The sequence below is a fragment of the Spea bombifrons genome, chromosome 11, assembly GCF_027358695.1.
Source record: "Spea bombifrons isolate aSpeBom1 chromosome 11, aSpeBom1.2.pri, whole genome shotgun sequence".
In the NCBI taxonomy this organism is placed as follows: domain Eukaryota; kingdom Metazoa; phylum Chordata; class Amphibia; order Anura; family Pelobatidae; genus Spea; species Spea bombifrons.
The window spans coordinates 37000572-37026438 of NC_071097.1; the positions used below are offsets into that span (position 1 = coordinate 37000572).

At 47.1% G+C, this 25867-nt stretch overlaps 1 protein-coding gene across 1 annotated transcript in view; it reads right to left on the bottom strand.

The window, feature by feature from the left end:
* Positions 1-549: 549 nt before the first annotated feature.
* ABLIM1 (actin binding LIM protein 1) overlaps positions 550-25867 on the bottom strand; it is a 73336-nt gene continuing 48018 nt past the window's right edge. Inside the window, exons 7-23 of the mRNA XM_053451227.1 lie at positions 22241-22328; positions 20563-20621; positions 18593-18670; positions 17737-17883; positions 15613-15648; positions 15174-15303; positions 10834-10938; positions 8714-8761; positions 6215-6358; positions 5225-5316; positions 4131-4233; positions 3718-3782; positions 3229-3289; positions 3117-3124; positions 2052-2126; positions 1352-1432; positions 550-914 (exon numbers count right to left, since the gene is read on the bottom strand). Of these exons, the coding sequence (XP_053307202.1) occupies positions 801-914; positions 1352-1432; positions 2052-2126; positions 3117-3124; positions 3229-3289; positions 3718-3782; positions 4131-4233; positions 5225-5316; positions 6215-6358; positions 8714-8761; positions 10834-10938; positions 15174-15303; positions 15613-15648; positions 17737-17883; positions 18593-18670; positions 20563-20621; positions 22241-22328 (1434 nt within the window). The 3' untranslated portion in view covers positions 550-800. The remainder of the gene's footprint in view (positions 915-1351; positions 1433-2051; positions 2127-3116; positions 3125-3228; positions 3290-3717; positions 3783-4130; positions 4234-5224; positions 5317-6214; positions 6359-8713; positions 8762-10833; positions 10939-15173; positions 15304-15612; positions 15649-17736; positions 17884-18592; positions 18671-20562; positions 20622-22240; positions 22329-25867) is intronic.

Here is a 25867-nt window from a genome sequence, read left to right on the forward strand (position 1 = left end):
GCAGGGAAAAAGCTTGTCTACCTAAATCCCAAGCCTTTATTTGGGGGGGGGGCGGCAGGGAAGGGAACGTTCCGGCCCCCCGGCCCCATCGCATTCGTTCTGTATAAATTAAATCAGTATCGGAATATTGCTAGATAATTGTGATAACCCAACCACAAGAGTGGCCAGAATTAGTGATTTACATGATTATTTTATATATATAATAAAACCGAACCCCCTTCCTGCCCCCCCCGTCTCGCCCGGAGAGATGACATCCGGTTACAATAATCACGGCGGGAATCCGCAGGAGATCGGGAAATAAATCCTTCGTCTAAAAAGGTGTTTCCGAACCCAAAAAAAACCTAAAATATTTAATTTTAATATTTCTAAGGGGGGGGGCGTGGTTTGGGGTGGAAGACGGCAGCTTAACCCAAACTTCCAAAATATTAAAGGCAGACCTAGAATTCTGAGCAGAAACTCCCCGTATTTTAACCAATCAAATCTCCAGAAAGGCCCAACGTTTAAAGAAATAGAAATAATAAAATAAAAAAAATTCTCTTGCGCAAACAAAACACACAAAACGCGTCGGGGAGCCCCCCTCCCCCCCGGTATTTGGATAAAGCGGGCGCGGAGTGTTTCATCCTGCGCGGCAGTTATAGGGGAGATCCCGTGCTTGGCGGCAGGGGTCGCTTATGATCCCCTCACCCCTCCCCCAACCTCCAGCGGGACCCCCCAGGCAGACACTCTGTTAATTATCGCATGGGGGGGGCGGTATCAGATCCACGGCTGCTGGAGATCGCTTTACGGCGGCGTCGCAGGACTCAGAAGAGTCTGGCTCGTTTCTTCAGCTCGTTGCGTCTCCAGAGAGGCAGCCGGTCGAATTCCTGGATCGGCATCTTAAAGATCTCCTGAAAGATTTCGGGCGCCAGGTGACGCTACGGGGAGAAAAAATAGAGATAAAGAAGAATGCGGGGCACTTAAATAGTTAAATAATAAAAAAACAGCTTGTGACCTGATTTATGCGGCTAAAAACCCCAAACTTTACTATAAAGAGCTTTTTTCTTTCCTGATTGGGTATTTTGTATCTATTTCAATAACTGGCGCAAGACTCGAAGCCGATATCAGATGCAGTAAAAAGCCATAAACATGGACATCTACCAGGGTAGGGCTGCCATGGGCAACCTGGGGGGCAACATGGGGGGCAAAATGGGGGCAATTGCAGCATTAATCTCCAGGGAGCTCCCAGTATCAAAAATTAACTGTTTGGCGACCGAATCCCTCTTGTGATGTAGGATTGGTTTCTCTCCATTTAAAGGGACGGGACGCGCGGAGTCACCGGTTGGGGGGTTGGGGGGATGGGGGGGGTCGTTACCTCCAGTCTGGTTCTGTCGACGTCTTTCAGTATCTTGTTCCGCGCCCGGTTTGTAATCATCAGCATTTCATAGGGATAAATCTGGGATGGAAAACGGGGGGATTGGTAAATTCACAGACAAGCAGCGTCGTAAGGAGGGTCCCACCTAAAACGCTGCGCCGCCCCTTTAATTGCGTGTGAGGGGCTCCCGTTCTGCGTATAAATTCTCAGCGTTTTGGGCATTTATGTAAAAAGGTGCTTTTCCCGCTTAGACTGGATTCAGATAAATACAAACACTTTAGGAAACTCAGTTTCTATGGCAACAACCTATCAGCGCCTGCGGTTTGCGTCACATGACTACTAAGTGTTCCCGGCGAAATTCTACGCGATTGAACAATTATTTCTAGGAGGAGCTGGGAATTCTATTGTTGAATGCTTTCTGTAGCACCATCATATTCCGTAGCGCTGTACAGCGGGTAGACGGGACAAGTTATATATAACAATCCCCAGATGGTTATAAACTATAACTCCTATGATCCTCAGCAACTATAACTCCTATGATCCTCAGCAAGCCCCTGACGGCCAGAAGCTGCCTGGAATGAAGCCATTTTTATTTCATTTGTTTTCTGATTGCGAGACGATTATCTGTTGTAAAACCAGCTCAGCGTTTAGCGGATCGGCCCCCACGCGGCCCCCTGTAACCCTGCGGAGGAACACTTGCCTTTGGCTCCAGCATGTTAGGCATAGAGACTCCCCTATCCATGCGCATCACAGGAACGCGGCCGTCTGGTAGCGACTACGTGGAGAAACATTTAGAGAAGCGCTAGTTATACGGGAAGCGGGGAAGGAGGGAGGCTAAGGGGCTGCGCATGCACGGGGGGGGGGGTAACAGGACGGGGAGTCAGACACATCTAGCCACAGACAGCACAGTCTACATCCACCTGCTTCACGCGGCCCCCGGCCCCCAGAAACAGCAGAAAGAACCCCATAAAGCCCCAGGCGGAACGCGCGACGGCATCTCAGAGGGAGTTAAAGAGTTAATATTCGGACGCCATCGGTCTAAAAATTAAATATTCTCAAAGAACCCGCATTAATGAAGAAAAACTGAAGGAATGGTAAATGAACCAGTAACCGGTAACCGGCAACCATTAACCAGTAACCGGTAACTGTAACCATTAACCGGTAACCAGTAACTGTAACCAGCAACCATTAACCAGTAACCGGTAACTGTAACCATTAACCGGTAACCAGTAACTGTAACCAGCAACCATTAACCAGTAACCGGTAACTGTAACCGGTGATTAGTAACCGGCAACCATTTAAAGTTCGTGTTTTCCTTCGGCTTCGTTTCTGCCCACAGAACGCTCCAGGTTTGCACTGAAATGTGTTTGTTTTTTTTTAACTTGGTTTATGAAAAGACCGCCATTTAACCCAAAATGTTCCAAATATTCCTTTTTTCGTTACATTGTAACTAAACCTGAGTTATGGAGATCACTAAAGATCCTTAAAGTTCCCGGCTGTAATACAGAAGTTCAGCTTCTCCTTAATACCCCGACTGGAATGACGCGGGGGGGGGGGGTGGTTGGTCGGTCGATCGAAGACAACAAACCCGGAATCTAAATCCCCCCCCCCCGAAGGCTCAAATACTGAAATAAAAACCATAACATGCAGGAAAATCCCCAGCTTAATGATGTCACCCCTTATAGAGCGATCACATTATGACATCATTCTATAGATTAGTAATTGATGACGGCGGACGGGGGGATAAAAGCCGAGCGAGACTCACCTGATAATCTGAAAGGAGAAGAAAGAAAAGAGAAAAGAAAGTTTGCGTTAGAAGCGCCGCGTGACGTCACGGTCCGGGGTCTGCGGGTTATATATTTATACATGGTTCTTACCCCGGACGCCCCCGCTTATATCCCCGTAACTGTCATACTGGGCGAAGTCCGTGGACACCGGCTGCGGGGGGGCGGAAAGAAAAAAGGAAATTTAATCTGCATTTTTTATACACATTTTAAAAAAAAATCATAGAAAATATAATAAAGAGAGAAACCCCCCCTCCCCTCCCCCGCCTGGAGAGATGTATTATAACTATCTGTGTGTTCCAGACCACAACTCCCATCACTCCGAGGAACACCTGGGTGTCGTGGATATTATAACTGCCGGGCAGTCGGGTCACTAAACTGCCCTAAGTGGAGTATTTTAACCCTTTCGTCTATTCCTGGCAGTAATGCGTCTGTTAACGATAGGCCGCTCCACGTATCCATCAGCGTTCCCGGTATTTACCCCAAACAGCCCTATTAACCCCCCCCAAGCGTGACCCGCTGGGCTAAGGTGGGAAGCAGCCCCCCTGCTGGCAGGTGACCCCATTAATGAACACGTTTTACCCGATGGAGTCCGTTCCTTCCGTAGCCCGGGAGAGAGGAGGTTCTGGAAGCATCCGAGTTGAGAGCTGCAGTCAATACGGGGGGGGGAGGAGGAATTATATAATAAATATATACGGTTAACTATTTAAATTCCGAAACCAAAAATAAATCACATTAAAATTTCACTCAGGTTGGCCCCGCACCATGCGTAGTTTAATACATTGATACGTTCAGGGCCGGCCATAGGGTTTTTTAGTGATTCTATACACAGATCCCGGGGGCGATGTCTCCCGGCAGCTCAGTGACCCCACCGGCTGCCGGATTTATATGGGGGGGGGTCAGCCCTGGGGATGCTCCGATCTCTGGTAATTATTAGTGAATACAGGGTTGTGGCCCTGCTGGGGTGCACTGAGCACGAAGGGTTAACGACTTACATGACATGAGCGGGGAGTCGGATCGGAGCGCGGAGTGCGGTCTCTCCCGGTTCTCCTTTTCCATTTCTTCTTTCAGGATTAGCTGTCCGAGGCCTGAATTCAGCTAAACGGAAACAGAAGAGACGAGAAGACGGCGTCAGGAGCCGGAGAGACGGAGGAGAGACGGAGGAGAGACGGAGGAGAGACGGGGGAGAGACGGGGGAGAGACGGCGGAAAGATGGGGGAGAGACGGCAGAGAGATGGGGGAGAGATGGGGGAGAGACGGGGGAGAGAAGGCGGAGAGACGGGGGAGAGACGGCGGAGAGACGGGGGAGAGACGGCGGAGAGACAGCGGAGAGACGGGGGAGAGACGGGGGAGAGACAGGGGGGAGACGGGGGAGAGACGGCGGAGAGACGGGGGAGAGACGGCGGAGAGACGGGGGAGAGACAGGGGAGAGACGGCGGAGAGACGGGGGAGAGACGGCGGAGAGACGGGGAGAGACGGGGGAGAGACGGGGAGAGACGGGGGAGAGACGGGGAGAGACGGGGAGAGATAGGGAGAGAGACGGGGGAGAGACGGCGGAGAGACGGCGGAGGGACGGCGGAGAGACGGGGAGAGACGGGGGAGAGACGGGGAGAGACGGGGGAGAGACGGGGAGAGACGGGGGGAGAGACGGGGGAGAGACAGGGGAGAGACGGCGGAGAGACGGGGGAGAGACGGCGGAGAGACGGGGGAGAGACGGCGGAGAGACGGGGGAGAGACGGCGGAGAGACGGCGGAGAGACGGGGAGAGACGGGGGAGAGACGGGGAGAGATGAGGAGAGACGGCAGAGAGACGGGGGAGAGACGGGGGGAGAGACGGGGGAGAGATGGGGAGAGACGACAGAGAGACGGGGAGAGAAGGGGGAGAGACGGGGGATCGACGGGGGAGAGACGGGGGGAGAGACGGGGGAGAGACGGGGGGAGAGGGTAATACAGTGAGGGGATTAAGCATGCATGGGATAGACATACGGCTCCTGAATCTAAGACGAGACCAACGACTGATTAAGGTTTGAGTCATTACAGCAGGAGAAACGGGCGACTAGACGGGGGCCGGATGGGGCCGACGTTTTTACCTTCATCAGCTGCTCTTCCTGAAGCTGCCGGCGTCTCTGTAAGTCTTCGTCGTCTTCATCGCGCCCGCTGGATCGTCTCCGGGTGTCGGACCCTGATATCGGGAATTGAAACGATTTATTGTTCTTTGTATGAAATAAACGTTTTTCATCGCATTCCGCATTTTCTCGATAATCGATTATTTCCATCCCAATTCCCATCTAATGAGATTTGGGGGGGGATTTTTCACCTTTAGTTCTATGGGCTAAGAGATAACGGGACTGAAACCGGACCGCCTGACACTCCCGGGGTATCTCCGACCCCCGATACTTATATTTGCCCCCCCCCGGGTGTAAATGCCCCTGATTGATGGTCCACAGAAAAGAAAATGGAATCACACGGAAAAAATGACGACACAAGAAGAAGACGCGAGACGCGAGAAATCGCTGCTTCCGGGACTGAAGTGACCCTCATTTCAAGAGCCGAGAATCTCATGGAGGGGCTTCAGTCTATGGGGGGGGGGTATCTGATGTCTACTTATTTACCAGAATTTACAATGTGTTAATTCGGCCCCCGGTCGCTGGGGGGGCCACGTCCATCTCCCTTTACTATACAACTAAAGCTGCAAACACACCTGGGGATTTTCCCCAGCAGTACTTTTGTGATCAGACTCTTGGAAGGGGAGGTTGGGTCAGTCTTGGGGGGACCTTAATCTACTTTGGGGCGTCTTTCAATGCCTTTTATTCCCATGGATACAGAGTTACAGGGGCTTTGGATCAGGAGATGGGGCACGGACCCCATGAAGCGCAGATAATGGTTCTTTGGGGTTGTTGTCGGCCCCGTTGGTTGCACTCGGGTTGGGTCGGAGTCCTCGGAAGGTCTATCGCGGGTCACAGGGCCGGCAGATGCGTTGCTGCGCATGGTCAGAGCACCCCCCCACGTGATCTTGGATTAGCGCACCTCGGACCCCCCTGAGCCCGCCTGCGAGCCGCGCGGCTGATCTGTTGGCGTACCTACGGCGGCGAGGGATGGAGGGCCCGGCCAGTGGTCCGTCTCAATCTTTGGGACTTCGTCCGGCGCTGGCCGGTGGGCGGCTGGAAACTTGGAGGACTTGATGATATCCTCGCAGTTGGTCGCGGCTGCCAAGGCAGCTGGATCTGGACGGGATGAGGTTGTTATTTAACCCTCGAGGGGAAAGCAGAACGTGGAGATCACCCGGGTCTGATGGAGTGATCAGCCGGGGGGCTCCGTGGGCACCAGGACAGGATGATGCGGATCAAGCCTCTCCCCGAAAAGAGAAGCCACGACTTGTGCCTCGTCTAGCGCTCATGAAACTAAATATCCTCATCTGTCACTAAATTCTACGTTTCTACAGCACACTGGGGGGCTCTGGTGTTATTAACATACCAGGGGGTCTCACACCAGTCTGTAAATACTGTCATGACTTCTAAAATCACAAGTATAAATATTTATTTTTGTTATTATTCCTTTCACTTTAGTGAGAGGGTGGTAGATCAGTGGAACCGCCTCCCAGCAAAAGCGGTAGAGGGTAATACAGTGAGGGTATTAAACATGCATGGGATAGACATACGGCTCCTGAATCTAAGACGAGACCAACGACTGATTAAGGTTCGAGTCTTTACAGCAGGAGAAACGGGCGACTAGACGGGGGCCGCCGGGGGCCGATCTGCTGGAAAACGTATCTGATAAAAGCGTTTGCCTCACTATTTAGTAAATCGATCCCTCCGCTATTTATTAATATGTATCATGTAATATGTCTCTCTGTGCCAGATACCCCACAAGGCTTATGACCCCCCCCGTTCCTGGTGTCCAGGGATCCCCGGTTGCGCCAACGCTGATTAATCCCACGTGACCGCGCATGCATTTTCACCGCAGAGCAACCCGCAGGCATGAAAGATTAGTGTTGGGGAGGTCGGGAGATATCGGGCAGAAAGGACGGATCTTTGCTGCGTGTTCAGGGATTTCATCCGCTCGCTGAATATGATCTGAATCTTGGTGATTAGCAGCAGGTGATTAATTCATTTGCCTTTTTTTGCATTTAAAACAAAAATCATATTTCTAAACAAAAATAAACGAGATAAAGTCGGCTGCTGATATTGAACAAATAAGGTATATAATAAACTGAATTAGTGTCACCAGATGGACCATAAGGACGCATCACATGGAGAAGGAGAGTTTTTAATGTTTCGGGAACCTGGTTGCCCTATTTACACGTATCGGCTGATCGGGGGGTGAAGTAAATTCCTTAAAAACTACAGCCTTTATCTAAATGGCATAAAATGCTTAAAAACTAACTTTTTCTTCTATAAAAAATATTGAGAAATAATGTTCTTTTCAGTAAAATAGGAAGCTGGCATTTAATTTTTTCAGAGCGCATCGCCGCCATCTAGTGGTGAAATATGAAAGTACTTTGTTAATAAGTCAGGGTGTTTTGACTCTTGCTTTGCCAGAGGGGTTCTCCTGCATCTCAGGGTCTAGGTTCCATTAACCCTTTCCTCTGTACACTGAGCATGTCAGTGTATCCTTTAGGAGTGAGAATTCTATTATCTGCCATGACAATAAAGCGTTAGGAAGCTGGACGGATAGCTACAGGAGGAGAGGGGTTTGCAGCCCAAAGCGAAGCGCCAGGAAAAGCTACAAAAGCAGGACGTCTGGCGGTACTTACTGAGGGTCATGTGATGGAGTCACGGGTTAAATGGTCACATGTTAAGGGTGGACATACAACAAACCATAAAACAAAATAAAAATGAGAATTACAGACACGTCACATGAGAACAAAGCAGACGGAAGAGCGAAGAACAGGGGCAGACTCCTCGGGGGCGGCTGCATGTCTTAACCCTTTGTTAACCTAACCAAATGTACTACCTGCTGTGTGATTCCAGGAAGCCAAGAACGATCAGGGTATTCCTGCGTGTATACAGTGGTGGCTGGGAGTTATAGGAGTCCATGCTCCCCTACCTCACCCAAAGGTGGGCAATCAAAACCACTGTTGTCTTTAGCAGAGCTAATTAACCCCTTCATTATCTGTGTCGGGAGATACCCACAACGTAAAAAATAAATGTGTGTTAACGGAAGTGTCGGAAACTAAGATGCTGTTTGTGATAAAATAAATCGGCCCCTTTCCCCGCCGTTGGGCCAGGTTCACGGAAATCTGCACTTTTTATGGGGATTGTAGGAATGGGCGTGTTTGCATTCTAGCTCCACCCCCTTCCATACATCCCAATATGGCTTTATTGTAACCCCCTTATCCCCCCCCTGCGCACGTTTCTATCGATGGCTGTTATTTTTTAGGGGTCTTTAGATGGAATAAATTTCTGCCCCTGAATCCAGAGAGAAAGGAGGAACCGTTGGCTTATCAAATAGCGCTGGGGTAAAGATCGGAGGCCGGGGGTCTGAGGGTCTCTGATGTTTACCCCAGAGGGTGCAATCAGGCACATGCATTACGGCCGAGCGATGGAGATCGCACAGAAGTCAGTCCGCGGGGGGATTACCGTGCTGCTTGTAGATCGGGGGCTTCCTGTAGATGTTCATTCCTTGGTCTGCAGAAATAAAAGAAGATCTTGTTAGTAAATGAAGACCCCCAGAGTGATAACGACCAGGAGACGAAGGAACGGAGGGACGTTCAGACACAGGTGAGAATGAATGAGAGCGCAGACGGCGACGCCGCATCGAACAAAAAAAAAAGGGCGATGAGCTGAGACTCCCGAGACAGAAACCTCTCAAGTCCCTTCCAAACACAGCCTTTGTACTGAAGTGGGGTAGAAAGACGTCGCCCAGCTAGGAAAATAGTCAGAAAACAACGCTTTTCACCCCAAAAGAAACCAAATATTCAACCGGAGGCCCCTGAGAGTTCTTGGGGGGTCCGCAGCCGTCTGAGATACCCAGAGGTTCCGTTGAATGAATCTGGTGCTAAAGTTCTTGCCCTGATAATTACCCCCGGTATTAAAAAAGCCCCTTAAAAGCAGAGGCGCTGTCTACAGTATCTAATATACAATATAAGGGGGGGAATTATAACAGATCCCGGCCTGAAACCCCCAGAGCGGAGGCAAAAACGAGGCTGACCGGGGCAGAAATGTGAAAATATAACGGGAATCCTTAAAAAACGATGGATGCATTTGATGTACAATTAGAATGTAAATTGAAATCTATATAATATAATAGCCATGGATACATGCAAATGAGGGGTTAACATCATTGTCAGGAGGAGGGTAGATAGGTTGAGGATATAACTTGCGTTCTGTGATGTCACAGCGGGCGGCGGGGTTCGATATCGTACGTGTGATGCATACGCGATCCGGGCTTATTAACCCTTTACAGGCAATAATATATCGCTAGTAGAATTCTAATTTGCATTAATGCCATCCACACTTTATCTAATGCCATCTGTTAGGTAAGAAAGGGGTTAATGTTCTGATGAGCCGATACCCCGGGCAGACCCCTATAACCAGAAGCAGACCCCAATATAGATGAAGACCCCTCTTAGAACCCCTACACAACCCCAGGAGAGTACCGGCCAGCGACACAACTTTACTCTGTAACTGCAGAGCGTCGCGCGCCGGGCTGTAGGTATTAAAGCTGCAGTTCCATTGATTCGGAGCATTAATTGCACTCCGTAGCATGTTAGGCAGACAAACATTAAATCATTAAGCTAAAGGGATTAATCCCATAAACATCCCATAAAAAAATAAATTAAAAAAATCCCATAACTTATCTCGTTTCTATGGTAACAAACTATCACTGCCTGCTGTGATGTTTTTAGTTATGAAAGTGTTAAAATCAAAAGAGTAGGTGGAACTGCAGCTTTAAGGGGAATTCCGGTTAGACGTATTATATGGGAAGCAATCAGCAGGAACATTTAATTGGTTGCCATAGTGACTGCTCCACATTTAGAACTTTAGACACAGAATTACTCTGCCCACCAAACGCCCGACGTCACCAATCTGAAAGCAGAGTTTTTATCACCGGCATTTCATGGAGGGGGTGAAAAAAATAAATAAATCTCATTTTGGTAAAAAGTTGCAATTAACTGCACTGCGAGTAAGAATTTTTCTTCATGAAATAGAGATAGGAAGGTCGAAGTGTTTGCAGCGAGTCACAGCTGAATGTGTCAGAATTCCCGATGTCTGCTCCCCACAAATGAAATACCATGAAAGAACTCGCGTAATTGGATCAAAATCATACATAACAGCAAAAAATAACGAACAGATTTTATCATCGCTGTCCTTAAATAAAGTGAAATCATTTTCAGAAATGTTTAAATATTTAAAATATGTTTTTTTATCATCAACAATTAATATTTTTTAAATATAATAAAATAATAATAATTAATAATAATAATAATAAATATACACACAGATATATATATAAGAATATAAAAAATTAAAGGAAGCAACAAAAAAAACAGTAGCGTTATTAACAAGTGATTTGGATACTGTTAGGGGCCGAGTAAGTTATTGATCGATCGATTGATTGAATAATTGATTAGGTGAACCCAATAATCATGGAAATGACACCGATTCCTCCCCAGACAGAGACAATGGACACACAACAGATTCCGTGACTACGATCTACGGGTGGACGGGACACGGAAACACGGACCGGCAGCTCCTACCTGGAACATGGAAATGTTTAGGGGTCTGAGCGTAAGTTGGGGTGAGAGGGCGACTGTCAGCTCGATAAGAGAGCGGGGAATTCCTGCCACTGGATGACTCAGTGCCTCCAATCAGAAGCGTGAACAAAAACGGAGAAAAATAAAAAACAGCAAAAAAATAAAAAATTCAAGAGGGAAAAAGAAAATAAAATAACAGATTCATTTAAATGATAAGAAACAGAAAACATAAACTTATAATAACCGTAAGAAAAGCGAGGAAAGCGCAAGGCATAGACTTGGAAAATACAAAGTAATCCCCCCCAAATATATATATATTTTATTTAACCTTTTAAATGTAGATAGTAGCGGAATCCAATCATTGTTTGCATGCCTCCTGGATCTCAAAGGGTTACTCGCAATGCAAATTGTTCTGGTTTCTGGCTATTTGCTGATTTATTCCATTATTTATTTTTTTGCATTCTGCGATTTATTATTATTTTTTTTAAATGTGACTTTTATCGACTTTCTTTACAAATAAAAGAGCACAAAATAAACTTCCCAATCCCCTTTTCCTGTGGGGGGGGCTTGAACCCCCAATCTCTAGAGGTCTTATAGAAAGAAGTCGAGGGGTCTTTGCCTCCAGGGGTCTCACGGCTCTGTGGGTTATGATGTCATACCCCCCCCCAGCCTGAGTCATGGCTACTTGAAACTGGAGTTAAAATGATAGAAAGTAACAAACGGCACGGCTTGCATTTCACCGACTGTTATCTGCGTTATCTGCGGCTGCGAGATCTCAGTCTATTGTTCGTGAAAATTTGTTAAAAAGTAAAAATCGGCGGGACCTCCGCTGGGAGAAAGATCCAGTCCGGTCTCGTCTGCCCCCCCCCCGCCTGCATGTACCGTATCCACACAGCGTCCTCGGAGGAAGGCGGCCGGCGGCCACTTTCAGTATCGGGACTCGCTGGGCGCTGGGATTCGGCATCTCCTTTGGGGCTTCTCAGGGGAGCCGACAACCAACCCTGCAGCCGACATTAAACTCCCACGAAAAAGCAAAAAACACCCAACGTCTGGGGCCTTAACTGCCCTTCAACTCTGCTTATTCGAGTCTTTTTTGGTTCTGCTTCAATAATAAATGATAGAACTGGAGGTCATCATCTAAACCTAGAAGGTCAGAGGCTGAGATGGAATGTAAGGAAGTTTTACTTTATTGAGAGGGTAGTAGATAAGTGGAGCAGTCTCCCAGCAGAAGTGGTTGAGGGTAATACAGTGAGGCTATTAAACATGCATGGGATAGACATACGGCTCCTGAATCTAAGACGAGACCAGCGAGCAGGAGAAAGGGGTGACTAGATGGGGGCCGGATGGGGCCGATCTGCTGGCAGGTTCTATGTTTTCTATAATAGAGATTTATATGATGGGAAATCACTTTGGAAACACCGGTAATGCTCCAATGATTAAAAACTTATGAGAAAAGCCAAAAAAACCTGAAATGTAAAAATAAGATCCCACTCGCCATAAAGCTCTGATCCTTTTATTTTTGAGAAGTACTTTTGCGTTTCCTCTTCCCAGAGTCGGTGGTTATTGTAGAAAATCCCAGTTAATTTCGAAGGGTCTGGATGAGAAGGAACCGCGGATTGGGGCAAACAAACCAAGCCAAGCATTTTCCGCCATGACTCAAGCTGGACATCACCCGCCGGTCCCGCTGCCGCCAGCCTCGGGTTCTCGGCTCCCCAGGGGTTAAAGGCATCAGAAAAAAGCATTTCGCACCCAAAACACGGCTTATTACTAAATCATTCATTATATCGGCTTCTAGCAAGAAAAAGCATCGCATTTCAGAGCAACAGAAATGTGCAAATCTTTGAGGATCGCAGAAACCGCTGCGTACGGAGTGTCAGCTCTAGGGTCAAGCGCTCAGCGAGGCATCTGCAGGACATTTGTGATACAAAGTAACAGAACGCAGATGGCCGGACGTCATTCTGTCCGTACGTCCAAAAACTGAGCAATTAGCAACTAAATCATCAAAACTGGATCATTTTATTCATTCTAATTAAAAAAAAAAAGATAATTTATGAAGTTCTCACAAAAAAGGCTTTTGTAATTCTTTCTAACAGAATTTTTTGTAACCATGACGTCATCAACACAATTATTTATTTATTTATTGCGCATTTATGAGGTTTCAGGATATTTTAAACAAGCTACAAGATAAACTCTGCAGCTCCCCCTTGTGGCCAGAGAGGTAAATGCAGCAAAGAATTCTGGAAGTGATTTGCACATCTCTGTAAGCGTGAAGACCATGCGCGGAGCGCGTCCTTCAGTGCACTAACACCACACGTCAAGCATGCTAAGAGAAGGGGTGCCAGGGGTTGCCCTGCGGATACATGATGTATTAGCTTCGGGTCGCAGAAGCTAATAACTCCACTTGTATCGGGGGGGATGCCCGGCCTGACCTGTCTCCTTACCTTTGGCGTGTATGGCCATGTGGTGTCGGAATGGGGAGTTGGGACGAGAGTCGCTGAGGGTGCTGCTAAAACTGCTAGCGCGCATGTATTTCGAGCGCTGCACACCCGGGCACAACAGCTCTGACACGGGACGGGACAGGGGGGGTACAAAAAACATACAGGAGGATTGGGGGGGGAGCGAGACGCGGACACAAGAAGCCAAAAAAAGACAGAGGGAGAGGAACAGAAAACAGCAAAAATAAGAGACAGATCCCAGAGGAGAATAAATAAAAAAAGAGAGCTTTCATTTTTAACCCTTTAAGGACAGGCAGAGTATGAAACACACACCGTAAAAAGGGTTAAAAAGGAGAAAATGACAAGTCACAATCCGAAAAAAGCAAAAAATATTGTAGGAAAGGAAACAGAACAGCTTTGGGGGGGATATCAAGGGGCAAAGCCGCAGCCTTGTTGGGGTTACATGTTAATACGATGTAAAAGCGTTAAGCCCCAGGCACAGTGAGAGGGTTAATAATCTGCCCCATACATAACAGAACAAAACCTTTAACATTTAGGGGAAAATCAATAATTCAAACATTTATTAACGTGGACCTGACGTGAACGCGCGGAGGACGCTGGGGTAATACACGTTACATACACCCTGCTGGCATGTACAGAACACGGTGCGCTTCCGGAGAGCAGCTAACATTCTGTGTCCCCTACACGCTTGTCTGCACAATGTACGGGTCAAAAGCATGGACGTACTACACATCGAGTTGTTTTTAATGGAAGGTGCAGCTCACACGGAGGGGTCTTAAGTCACGAGTACAGACTTCTTTAGGTTCAAACTCGGGAGTTTTAATCAAGAGTTGCTCAGCTGTAGTGATGGGGTTAGAAATCATGCGCGATGCGTGTCCCCCATTTGCTTCAAGATGCTTATGCTGTAAGTGACTGGGGCTGATCAAGCTATACAGAGTGATGCCTATGGCTACATAACTGTGTGAGGATGACAAGCAGTCATTTTGGATTTTGTCTAGGGGGCTAAGCAATCAATAGCTGCCAACTGTCCCGATTCTTGCCCTAACTCATGTCCGGACAGTACGGTACGCCAGCCCATGTGTTTACACAAGACTGGCCTTGTGACAATAAGGACTTCTCACTGCCGCTACACAACATGTATATGAGTCTACGGCTCCATGCGCCCCGGGAATCGCCCCCCCCCCCACACTCAGTCTGAGCTTTGGGGGCAGAATATTGACTCTTGGGGGAATAAATGAGAATTTGGGATCCATTGTGTTTATCTGAATCTAAAGTCACCATTGTGCATTGGCAGCATGTGGCCACTAGATGGCGATCGGGTGTCATATAAACGATTCTATGATCATTTAGGAGGAAATATAAATCTTTATAAAAAGAATAAAGTAAGAGATAAATAATCTATCAGATTACGCGTTCTATGTAAGGAGGTCTCAAGCTTTTGTCATATCCAAAATTTCCTCTGCCGCGCCCCGGGAATGCCAATAAAGCTTCCCCCCTGCAGCTTATGTAACCATGTTAACCATTTAAAACCTGAGGGTGGAACAAGGTATCCTGCAATAATCAGGGTTTTAAGCTGCCCTCCTTATTAAGAAAAATACTATCTCTGGCACTGCATCCTTAGGTTTAATAAATGCCAAAAGTTCCTATTTTGCTGGCAAAAATGCTAAGGATATCAAACCCGAAACGTGGGGGTCTATGGAGTCCAGAAGCAAGTACCGAGCCGTCATCTCCTGGAGATAATTTTCATTGTATCGTTAACGTACAAGATGCATACAGGGCAAAAAATACGGCTAAATAGCAATTCTTTTATTCTATTTAATGCCTGAAAGGTTTGTGTAAAAACACCAGATACTCGGTGCTGCGCAAACTCTAACGTGGGCCCCTTACCGGGTCTGTGGAAGTGCTGGGGGGAGCGTGACGTGGTGGGTGTGTAATTATGGCGACTGTACACCGGAGAGTTGATGGATCCCTGGCTGGTGGATCTCTGGATTACTCGATCCCGTCCATCCTGGTAGCCCTAAAATCAGAGAATCCATCAAGTGATTTCCCCAAATGACCCCCCAATGGACCCCCAAAATTAATAAGCGATGAAGCACAAAACATGACATATATGCTGTGTAATATATTTACGCCGTGTGCTTAATATTAATAAATATTACCCCTAATTATTCCGAGGTTTAATAATTAGTACAGCAGCTGCTGTGGGAGACAACTCCCACCACTCCCAGCAAGCATCACATTATTAACAAGATCAGGAATCGCGGTCCATATTTATAGAAAACATCAAAGATTGAATTGTGAGGCTATGGATGAACCAAGCGCTTACTTCGGCTGAGGGTGTTGGAGACAGGGTCCTGGGAGACTGGAAAACAAAAAGTACGCAAATTACTTTCAAGAAAATGAAGGGAAATTACAATTAAAGAGGAAATCCGGCCTGGAATTTCTATCGAGTCCAATCTCATCCCCACGGGGAACGCTTTTCACAGCAAACATAGAAACGAGAAAGTTAGATGAAAATCCTTTTTAAATTTGTATATTTGTGTGTGTATATATATATGATATTTAGATATTTGTACTGTATATATATATGATATTTAGATATTTGCATAGTGTATATATATATGATATTTAGATATTTGTACTGTATATATATATGATATTTAGATATTTGTACTGTATATATATATGATATTTAGATATTTGTACCGTATATATATATGATATTTAGATATTTGTACCGTATATATATATGATATTTAGATATTTGCATAGTGTATATATATATATATATATATCTACATGATTTAGATATTCGTACTATATATATACCGGTATATATATGATTCATGGACGGCCGCGGCATCTCTTACTCTTCACATAGATACAAAATAACAGAACGTTGCAGACTCTTCAAATTATTATTATTACAAAAAAGCATTTCTGACCAACAAAGTAAAACACAGAAGTCAAACGTCACGAGTAAAAATGTCCCAATAGAGGCGTGAAAACCACGGGGCCGGGAGGGCCGAACGTATTCCAGCTCGAGCAGCATAGACTGTAAAGATGGGGCGAGATCGGGGGAGGGGGCAGGTAAACGAAATAGCCGCAGTGAGATACAAAAGGCTGGGTAATAATCAAGGTCATAGAACGCTTTCATAATACCCCCCCCCCAACTTTGCAGTCTATGCAACAAAACCCTGTCCATTTACGGCCCTCCTCCGCTTTCTGTTTATGGACTGGATCCGTGTTTTCTCCGCCGTGTTGCTTTCACTCCCGTGTCGCGATGTTCTGCCGTTACATTTATTTATAAGAGAATCAATCTCTGTATTTTTTACTTTGTTGGTCGGAAAAGATTTTCTTGATAAAGGGAAGACCCCCAAAAGCTCGTCGTTCCGAATGTTAGTCCAATAAAAAAAAAAGCTATTAGAAGATTCTGCGACATTCTGTTATTTTGTATGGAAATCTCCGGAATAACGAACTTCATTCACATAGAAAGAGGGAAAGAAGCATTTCACAACATTGACACCAGGTGGCAGCGCTGAGAACCGGGAGATCGAACGCAAAAACTCACGCTGGGAGGGTTAATCACAAAATAGCTGCCCTGTGTGGCCCCCGGCGGCCCCCGTCTAGTCGCCCATGCATGTTTAATCCCCTCACTGTATTACCCTCTACCACCTCTGCCGGGAAGCTGTTCGATTTATTTGTTCTTTCATTCTGCCCCATCGCTCACTGAACACAATCCTGGCATCAAATTAACGACACGGTCAGAGCATCTGACCCCGTAAACAGCACACGCTGTACCGGATCATCTGATGGTCGCGCCTTCCAGCGGCTCCCCATTAATCCAGTAAACTATAAATGCCATTGTGGGGTTGGCATTCTGAAAGGGAACGAAGTTTCTCGCCAGGGCAGAGAGGTCAATAAACGCCAGCGTCCCGCCCCGGGCTCTGGATTTTTACACACTGCACTTTTTGTGTCTCTAATGGGTCTGACACGTCACGAAACTGGAAACTCATCCCAGTAAAAAAATACGCTTACTGTATTACCTCTTCTGCTGGGAGGCTGTTCCCAACACTCTCTAATGAACATGATAATTTATCCATGATACTCTTAAAGGGTAATAAGTAAAGCGCACACGGAAGGACAGACAGGGGGTAAAGCGAGGGGGTGTCTGACAGCTCAGAGGTCCAACTTACTCTCTCATTGTGAATGGAGGATCGGTCACTTCTGGGACTCTGAGGCTGTTGGCGAAAGTCGTTTCATTATTTGATGATTACGATGGGAGAACAAATTTATATCATTTCCCAAACTTTAGAATCTAAGAAATGACTACTTTGCCCTGAGGGAAGAAGGTTTTAGGGGAATTATTACAGAAATTGGAGCTTTATGTCAGCTGCTGCGTCTCAGAGCCAATGATAACGCACAGACTCCGCGGGGGCGGCGCCCTTACCTCCCCCACACTCTGCCGCTCCTCGTAGGTGGACGTGTAGAAGGATTCGTAGGTGATCAGGTCGGGCCGTTCTATGTCGTAAATGGCTTTCACTTTGGGGATGGCGGCCAAATCTTTGTAATCCAGGATCTCGTTATCTACTTTCGCCTGAAAAGAGAAATCAGGAGTCAGGAGTCTGATTTTTTTGGCAGCTCCTCTATATAAAGCTGGGGGGGTTACAAACTTTACCCGGGGGGCCGCTTGTCGATATACACCTCGGGGGGGTTATTTGCGGAATCAGTGACTCCCATTTCCTGGTAATTCACTTTTTATTGGGTTATTTGTTCGCAGAAATACTTCATTCCATCATATTTAACTCTTTTTCTACAAAGGTTCGGGGTTCAGAACTAAAATGTATAATAAAGAAGCTTCCTGGCCGGCGACCAATACCAACGGCAATTACCCCAGTCCCTATGCCCCACTCCTAGGCGTGAGATGTGCCCCACTCTGCGCATGTTTCCAAAAAAGGAACACAGGAGCTAACAAGGGAATTATGGAGACTGCTAAGGGAATGCGGTTCCCCTTCTCACCCCCCCGATCCCCCCCACGTACACCACAAAGCGACATTCACCCCCCCATACACCACAAAGTGACAACCCCCCATACATCACAAAGTGACAACCCCCCCATACACCACAAAGCGACAACCCCCCCATACATCACAAAGTGACAAACCCCCCATATACCACAAAGTGACAAACCCCCCCTATATACCACAAAGTGACAACCCCCCCGTACACCACAAAGCGACATTCACCCCCCCATACACCACAAAGTGACAACCCCCCCCCATACACCACAAAGTGACAGCACTCACACAGATTGTGTGTCCTGGGGAGCCCGGGATGCTGGACCCGGCCCGGGAATAAACGCTTTCAGAGGACGACCTCGTAGGCTGCGAAAAACAAAGAATATTCACCCGTAATCCACAAAATGCACGTTTAACCCCGTAAACCCGGTTTAAATTCAACATGTTTAAATTGCAAGCTCTGTGGGCCAAGCGCCTCCCCGATATCTGTATCTATACGATGCTCTTATACCCACGCTCCGTACACAGGGAAAAAGTACAGTATTATTATTAATTATTATTATTATTATTATTATATTATTATTATTATATTATTATTATTACCGGTATTATGTATTGATTTATGCGGCTCCTGAATCTAAGACGAGACCAACAACTGAATAAGGCAGAGACCCAGAACCCGCCGGCAGATCGGCCCCCGGCGGCCCCCGTCTAGTCACCCGCTTCTCCTGCTGCAACGACTCAAACATTAATCAGTCGTTGGTCTCGTCTTAGATTCAGGAGCCGGATGTCTATCCCATGCATGTTTAATACCCTCACTGTACTACCCTCTACCACCTCTGCTGGGAGGATGTTCCTTTTAACTACCACCCTCTCAGTAAACTGTAAATTTATGTAAGTTAAATGAAGAATTGATATTTTTATAGGGTAGCCAAGCCCTAGTATAATTGTCAATGCGGCGTTGGGCGCGGACGAGCAGGGAGAGTCGCTGTGACCTCATCTTCTGTAGAGATAAAGCCAGATTAACGTTTTATTAATAATTATTAGAGATATTAATAGCGGTCAGCAGGATTTCGCCTCTCGCTCCGTGGAAATCTCTGCGCCGATTTCCATTCATTCCTCCCGAGGCAGGACACAACAGTCTCCATTCACACTTAACCCCGTCAGACCGGTTTAAAGGTTAAACTCCGTCTCTCGCCCATCGATGAACTCATCGCATTCCTGGAGATCCAATCCTCTAAACCAGACTTTTTTTTACCATTTAAAACTATTCCCTGTTATTTGTAGAAAAATATATATTTTAATAAGTTTTTAAATAATTCTGCTTCTATATAAGATAATTGATGTCGGTAGCGAATCGCGGCCCCTTCCTTCCCTACACATTCCAAGAGGCAGCGTTTTTATGCCATTTTATTCATTTCGATCGTTTCCGAATAAATCATTGTTACGATACAGACGAGATCCCAAAAATATGGAAAATTAAAGTTATTTATCAAAAAGTGATACTGGTCCAAAGTTTGGAAAGTGCTCTTATCACCATAGCAACCGATGGAATATTCCTGGTGATGGGTATGTTCCGCTGGTTGCCATGGTGATACGATCGGGCCCATTGTCTCCATTCCGTTATTGTTTATTGTAACATTAAACAGGTTATTTTGATAAACAAACATTTTTTTTCTTCCTCCCTCATCCGATCAGCCGAGTCTCCGCATGCGACTCCGCGAGACGCGTTAAATGCGCAAAAAACTAAACTTTAAAAGAATGAATTTAATGCCCGTCGTCGTAACTACCGGTTAGCAGGAGCTTGGCGGTTGCTTGATATTAATGTAGCGAATTTGGCATCACAGGGGTTAATTTTCACGCACCGCCATTTTTATTCGGCGTTGGAAGGTTAGCGGCCTTTTGTGTTGCAGCGCATGCGTGTGAGATTGTAATGGGTAACACGCGTGTGAGATTGTAACAAGTGATGGCGTGTTACATGACCGCTACAAATGTAGTGATTTATCTGGCGTTAGCGTTTTAGGAACCTGCCTTATCCCCCCCGCCTTATCGCCCCTTCCTTTTTGCCCCCCCCCGCCTTATTGCCCCGCAGTAAATCATCCCCGATCAGGGATTTATAATAACAGCATCAGCGGCCGGTAAGACTCCCGACCTCAGCGTGTAACACACAGAGCTGCGTTCTTTGCGGTTCCGTGTTCCCCAGCACACGCCTGGCTCCACACGCCTGTTTTTTTGAACGTGTTTTAAGCTCCTCTTACCCGCAGTTTCTCTTCCGCCTTGGCGTTCTGCTTGCAGTCCGGGTGCCAAACCGTGGAACCTGCAAGGAAAAATCAGAGAGGCCGGCTGAGCGTTGTGGGGATGACGGCGCGGGTTGGCGGGGGTTATTTTAAAGCGCGGTGCATTAGGGGAGCAGCCGACATCCGTGACTCTCTGTGGCCCTGGCCAGGAGCCGAAACCCGCAAGCGCCCCCGTTACCTGCCCCTTACCCCTGTCTGAGGCAATAAACAAACAAACCGCCACGACCAGCAACCCCCCGCTGGGAGATATTATTATTTTTCATCTATATAGCGCCAGCAGATTCCATAGCGCTGTACAATGAGCTTAACAGACATCTGGCGCATTTAAGGCTTTCAGTGGAGAGTAAATTAAAGGGGGGGGGGCTGTTGCTGTGCTGAACGCAGGTATAACCCCGGGGGGGGGTATAATATTGGTCAAATAAAAAAAAATCTTCCTTAAAAGCCTGTTTTTCCTCCATCATCATCGCTGCTGTAAACGTCACTCAGTGGCAGACCAGGCTCAGCGCCGCGCATGGAAGAATAATGGCGGGTTTTGGAAACGTTAGCGTTAAATAAGTAACATTTTCTGTTCAGCGATCACGATGAGAAAATCCCCCCCCCCCCGAGCAGGAAGAGGGGCGCCTGGAACGCGATGTCAGCGATTCTCATTCATTCGCATTCTATTATGGGAGAAAGTTCCACGGATTCTGTGACTGTGATGTGCCGGTGGTACGGGGGTCAGCTGATCTCATGAGCGTGCATGGTCGGATTTTTGGGGTGCAATGCTGGGATCATGGTCAGGTTATCGGGGTGCATGGCTGAGGATGCTGGGTGCACGGTCAGGTTATCGGGGGGCACGGTCAGGTTATGGGGGCACGGTCAGGTTATCGGGGGGCACAGTCAGGTTACGGGGGGGCACGGTCAGGTTATGGGGGGCATGGTCAGATTATCGGGGGGCACGGTCAGTTCTCTTTCGGATACAGGGGACACAGAATCGTTCCCGGGGCTCCTCGCACCGAAGTTCCTATTTTTCGCAAACTCTTTAACCCACTTGGCCCAGAGCTGGGGAGGAAATAATTTTGCACCAAAGGATACGAAACGGACAGCGAGTTGGCTGCGGCGAAAACATTTATCACCGAAACAACAGCTAAAAGCAGGATAAAGTAAACATTCTCCCCGTCAGAGCCGGGAGCAGAGGGGAATATCCCAGGAGAGAGAGGGGAGAGAGAGAGGGGAGAGAGAGAGAGAGAGATAGAGAAGAGAGATGGGAGAGAGAGAGACAGAGAGAGAGAGAGAGAAGAGAGATGGGAGAGAGAGAGAGAGAAGAGAGAGGGGGAGAGAGAGAGAGAGAAGTGGAGGGAGAGAGAGAGAAAGAGAAGAGGGGGGAGATAGAGAGAGGGGAGAGAGAGAGAGAGAAGAGAGGGGAGAGAGAGAGAGAGAGAGAGAGAGAGAGAGAGAGAGAGAGAGAGAGAGAGAGACAGACATAGTGGACAACAGTCCCAAAGTGACAGGAATGAAAACGCTCTGGTGGAGAGCACTTGGGCACATAATGCCTCTGCCCGGGTAACAAGCACAGAGTTAACCCTATGAGTGCCAGTAGGGGAGATGCATCCACTAAACCCGATGAGCCGGGGTCGCAGGGCAGATCGGAAAGACTTACCCTGCAGGTACATCTCCTCGCCTTCTGTAAACATCTGGTTGCATCGGCTGCATCGCGCGCAGCTCGGGTGATAATGTTTGTCCCCAGCCTGCGGATACAGAGAGACGAGACGTGAACGGGGGGGCAACTGCGAGAGGGGCATTAACCCACACAGCGCCGTTGCCTAGCAACAAGGGTCACAATATTCCTAATTCCCCTTAATACAGGAAAGCAAAGAATCCGTTCATATTCTATGAATAACCCGAGAAAAAAAATCACTGAATAAACACCGGGGTCTGACGCGAGCAACGACCACGGGGGGCTTCACCGCTAGGGCTCGATTACCTAAACTGCAACAAGATGGAGAGCGGTCACTTCAGAGAGAAACCTCTCCAATTATTCCACTAAAGTGTCACACTGTGACAGAGAGAACCCTCAGGACGCTCTAAAGATCCACCCCCATCAACCTCAGCCAATATCGAGGAATACATACATGTAACATACAACATGCAAATGACAGGAGCGGTTTATAACAGTTTGTTTCATTAGATAAATAAATATATACTTCATCCCTCTATGTCACTATGACATCATGCCACAAAGAGGAAATTGAAGCCTTTGGCTGAAGGGCTTCCCTGCCCCATGATTCCTGCCTTCTTCCGTATGGTGAACACTGAACAACGAGGGGTTGGTAGATAAGTGGAACAGCCTTCCAGCAGAGGTGGTAGAGGGTAATACAGTGAGGGTATTAATCATGCGCGGGATAGACATACGGCTCCTGAATCTAAGAAGAGACTGATTAAGGTTTGAGTCTTTACAGCAGGAGAAACAGGAGACTAGACGGGGGCCGCCGGGGGCCGATCTGCCGGTCACTGATTTATCTATACAGTATACAGGGGGCCGGTCACTGATTTATCTATACATTATACAGGGGCCGGTCACTGATTTATCTATACATTATACAGGGGGCCGGCCACTGATTTATCTATACATTACACAGGGGCCGGTCACTGATTTATCTATACATTATACAGGGGCCGGTCACTGATTTATCTATACATTATACAGGGGCCGGTCACTGATTTATCTATACATTATACAGGGGCCGGTCACTGATTTATCTATACATTATACAGGGGACCGGTCACTGATTTATCTATACATTATACAGGGGGCCGGCCACTGATTTATCTATACATTACACAGGGGCCGGTCACTGATTTATCTATACATTATACAGGGGGCCGGTCACTGATTTATCTATACATTATACAGGGGCCGGTCACTGATTTATCTATACATTATACAGGGGGCCGGCCACTGATTTATCTATACATTACACAGGGGCTGGTCACTGATTTATCTATACATTATACAGGGGCCGGTCACTGATTTATCTATACATTATACAGGGGCCGGTCACTGATTTATCTATACATTATACAGGGGCCGGTCACTGATTTATCTATACATTATACAGGGGACCGGTCACTGATTTATCTATACATTATACAGGGGCCGGCCACTGATTTATCTATACATTATACAGGGGCCGGTCACTGATTTATCTATACATTATACAGGGGGCCGGTCACTGATTTATCTATACATTATACAGGGGGCCGGTCACTGATTTATCTATACATTATACAGGGGGCCGGCCACTGATTTATCTATACATTACACAGGGGCCGGTCACTGATTTATCTATACATTATACAGGGGGCCGGTCACTGATTTAACTATACGAATTCATAGGTGAAGGGGCATCCCCGGCCAGGCTTTATGACAAGAAATTCATATATGACAGGGAGCCACGTGTGACCTCATAAAGTAAATACAACGAGACAGCCTGAGGCGGCTATAACTTTCCATAACACCGTCTGATAAAATACAGCACAGAATCCCTACAGCGGACGGCGTTTACCGATTCATACAGAGCGCCATCATATTCCACGGCGCTGTACAATCCCTTTCTACCAGAACTGCCTCTCCAGGGGATTTCCGTCCCATTTACACCAAACATTCACTGATAACTAAAAATAAACATTTCTGAGAACCGAAAATCATCTTTCTAACGATGCTTCAGATATAAGAGAGACAGAGAGAGGCAGAGAGAGGGGGTCGGAGGACAGAGCGGCGAGAGAGAAAGAGAGAGATAGAGAGAGTGAATGCATTGGGGCAGACGCTCTGCGGGGGTTAATATTCTGAGCACACCGAGCCAGACATCTCACAGAAAGCGGATGAGAGTCCAACATCTGCAAAGCATCCGAGAGAGACTCGGAACACAGCGAGCGCTCAGCCATGGAACACCCTGCCTCCCGCTGCCACAATCACGCAACAACGGCCACTGACACTGCACAACTACTCCCATCACTCTCAGTAAGCAGGCGAGCGGAAATGTATCGGGAATGCAGGGACTGCACAGAGCGTGGGAACAGCTGGCGCGATATAAATAAACGATAATAATAATAATAATAATTTTAATAATAATTTTAATAATAATAATAATAATAATAATTGCAGTTTATTGTCCAGACTCTAGCATTGTTGCAAGTGCTATAGCCGTCTGGGAATGATGAGAGTTGTAGTTTGACTTTAGCATTAAGGAGCTGATTGATTTTTACGCAGGGTGGTAGATAAGTGGAACAGCCTCCCAGCAGAGGTGGTAGAGGGTAATACAGCGAGGGTATTAAACATGCATGGGATAGACATACGGCTCCTGAATCTAAGACGAGACCAACGACTGATTGCGGTTTGAGTCGTTACAGCAGGAGAGACGGGGAGACTGGACGGGGGCCTCGGCATCCACCGCACTGGTCTAGTAACACGCGTGTTTTCTTCATCACGTGTAGAGTAAACGTGCCACGCGTGTAAATAAACCGGATTTATTGGTGACATTTAGCACAACAAACAACACAGGAAAACCTCCTGAGAGCGACCGGACCCCACCGCCTGATCCCCAGCGGCCGCGGCTCGTTAATTATTATTTATTTGCAGTAAACGAGTGGAATTTATTCACAGGAATTTGTAACAATTAACGCTGCATTCCTCGGCAACGGGACGGCAACAAACTGCCCCCCCCACCTCCCCCCCCAGGGGGCACTTCGCGTAGAAAGGAGAGGACAACAAGCTAAAAGTTACAAGTTAAAGGTGAGGATGGTTTTTGAGCAAAGAAGCTCACAAAGTGTCATCCGACGCAGCAGGCAGAGGGATCCCTTAATCAGTTTTCTGCGCATGCACCCAGAAAACGTCAGAGACTCCTGATTAATACAGCAAGAGAATACTCTGATGTCATCGACATCACGTGCAAGTTTAAATTCCCTTTAACACGTCTGCTGGGAGGCTGTTCCACTTATCTACCACTCTCTCTCACATTATATCTGAGTCATTCAGACTTTTCTGCAGAAGGTCGGAGGGGTCCGGGGAGAACCAGCTTTTCAACTCCAGGTCATTTGACGACTCCATGAGAGCAGAGGTGACACGACAAGGCAGGGCGTTACAGCAGGGGAGGTATTCCTTTGATTTGCAGGATTAACCCCAAAAGGTATTTTAAGGTAATAATGGCTGATGGGAGGACCCGCGGTGTAACCGACGGCGACAAAAACAAAAGGATTCCGGCAAAAAAAAAAACACACATTTTCTTTT